The sequence below is a fragment of the Plasmopara halstedii genome, assembly GCF_900000015.1.
Source record: "Plasmopara halstedii genome assembly, contig: Scaffold_658, whole genome shotgun sequence".
NCBI classification, from domain to species: Eukaryota; Oomycota; class Peronosporomycetes; order Peronosporales; family Peronosporaceae; genus Plasmopara; species Plasmopara halstedii.
The window spans coordinates 1,807,562-1,808,214 of NW_020187575.1; the positions used below are offsets into that span (position 1 = coordinate 1,807,562).

Here is a 653-nt window from a genome sequence, read left to right on the forward strand (position 1 = left end):
AGATCCCACGGGCCCTTGGCCAACCAGAAACTGGTTCTGAGCACGGAGTCCAACAACCTCCATCTCCAATGGAGCCAAGCGCCCCACCGTTGCCTGCAGCGACGCATTTACCCACTCCACAGCTAGGCGTCGCTCCGACAGAGCGCGGTAGTCATCAAGGCATGGCAGCCGGTGCACGACGCGCTCCAAATCATCAAGAGCGTCCGCACAGCGATATGCCACTTCAGCATGACGCTCAGCCGAGCTTTGATCACGAAGGATCTCATCCTCAAGGACTCGAAGAGCACCGCGAGTCACCGGGCGGCAATCGACCCAGTCGTCACCGCCAGCCACCGACTCTTCTCGATGAGAGCGGTGACGTCCACTATCACGTGGAGCGTCTAGTGGGACGACGTCGTTACCAGGGTCAAACCCAATATCTGGTGAAGTGGTGGGGATATCCCGACTCCGAAAACTCGTGGGAGTTTGAGACGCCGCTTAGGCAAGATTGCTCAGGCACTGTGAACGCTTTTGATTAGAAAGATCAGGACGCCCCGCGCTTCTCAGCAATAGCCAGGGAAGTAGAAGGGTTATGAGCTGAGCTCAAGCGGTGCCTCTGAGCTCTTGCGGTCGCAGACACAGAGCTCGCGGAAGCGTTAGGGGTTGACCCATAC

The 653-nt window shown here is 58.0% G+C and overlaps 1 protein-coding gene across 1 annotated transcript; it reads left to right on the forward strand.

Annotated features, from left to right (window-relative positions):
• Positions 1 to 68: 68 nt before the first annotated feature.
• On the forward strand, positions 69 to 518 carry PHALS_13530 (Heterochromatin-associated protein HP1 and related CHROMO domain proteins; the record flags this gene model as incomplete). Its single annotated transcript, XM_024729307.1, has 1 exon — positions 69 to 518. The coding sequence occupies one exon, from the start codon at positions 69 to 71 to the stop codon at positions 516 to 518; it is 450 nt and encodes a 149-aa protein (XP_024579697.1).
• Positions 519 to 653: the final 135 nt, after the last annotated feature.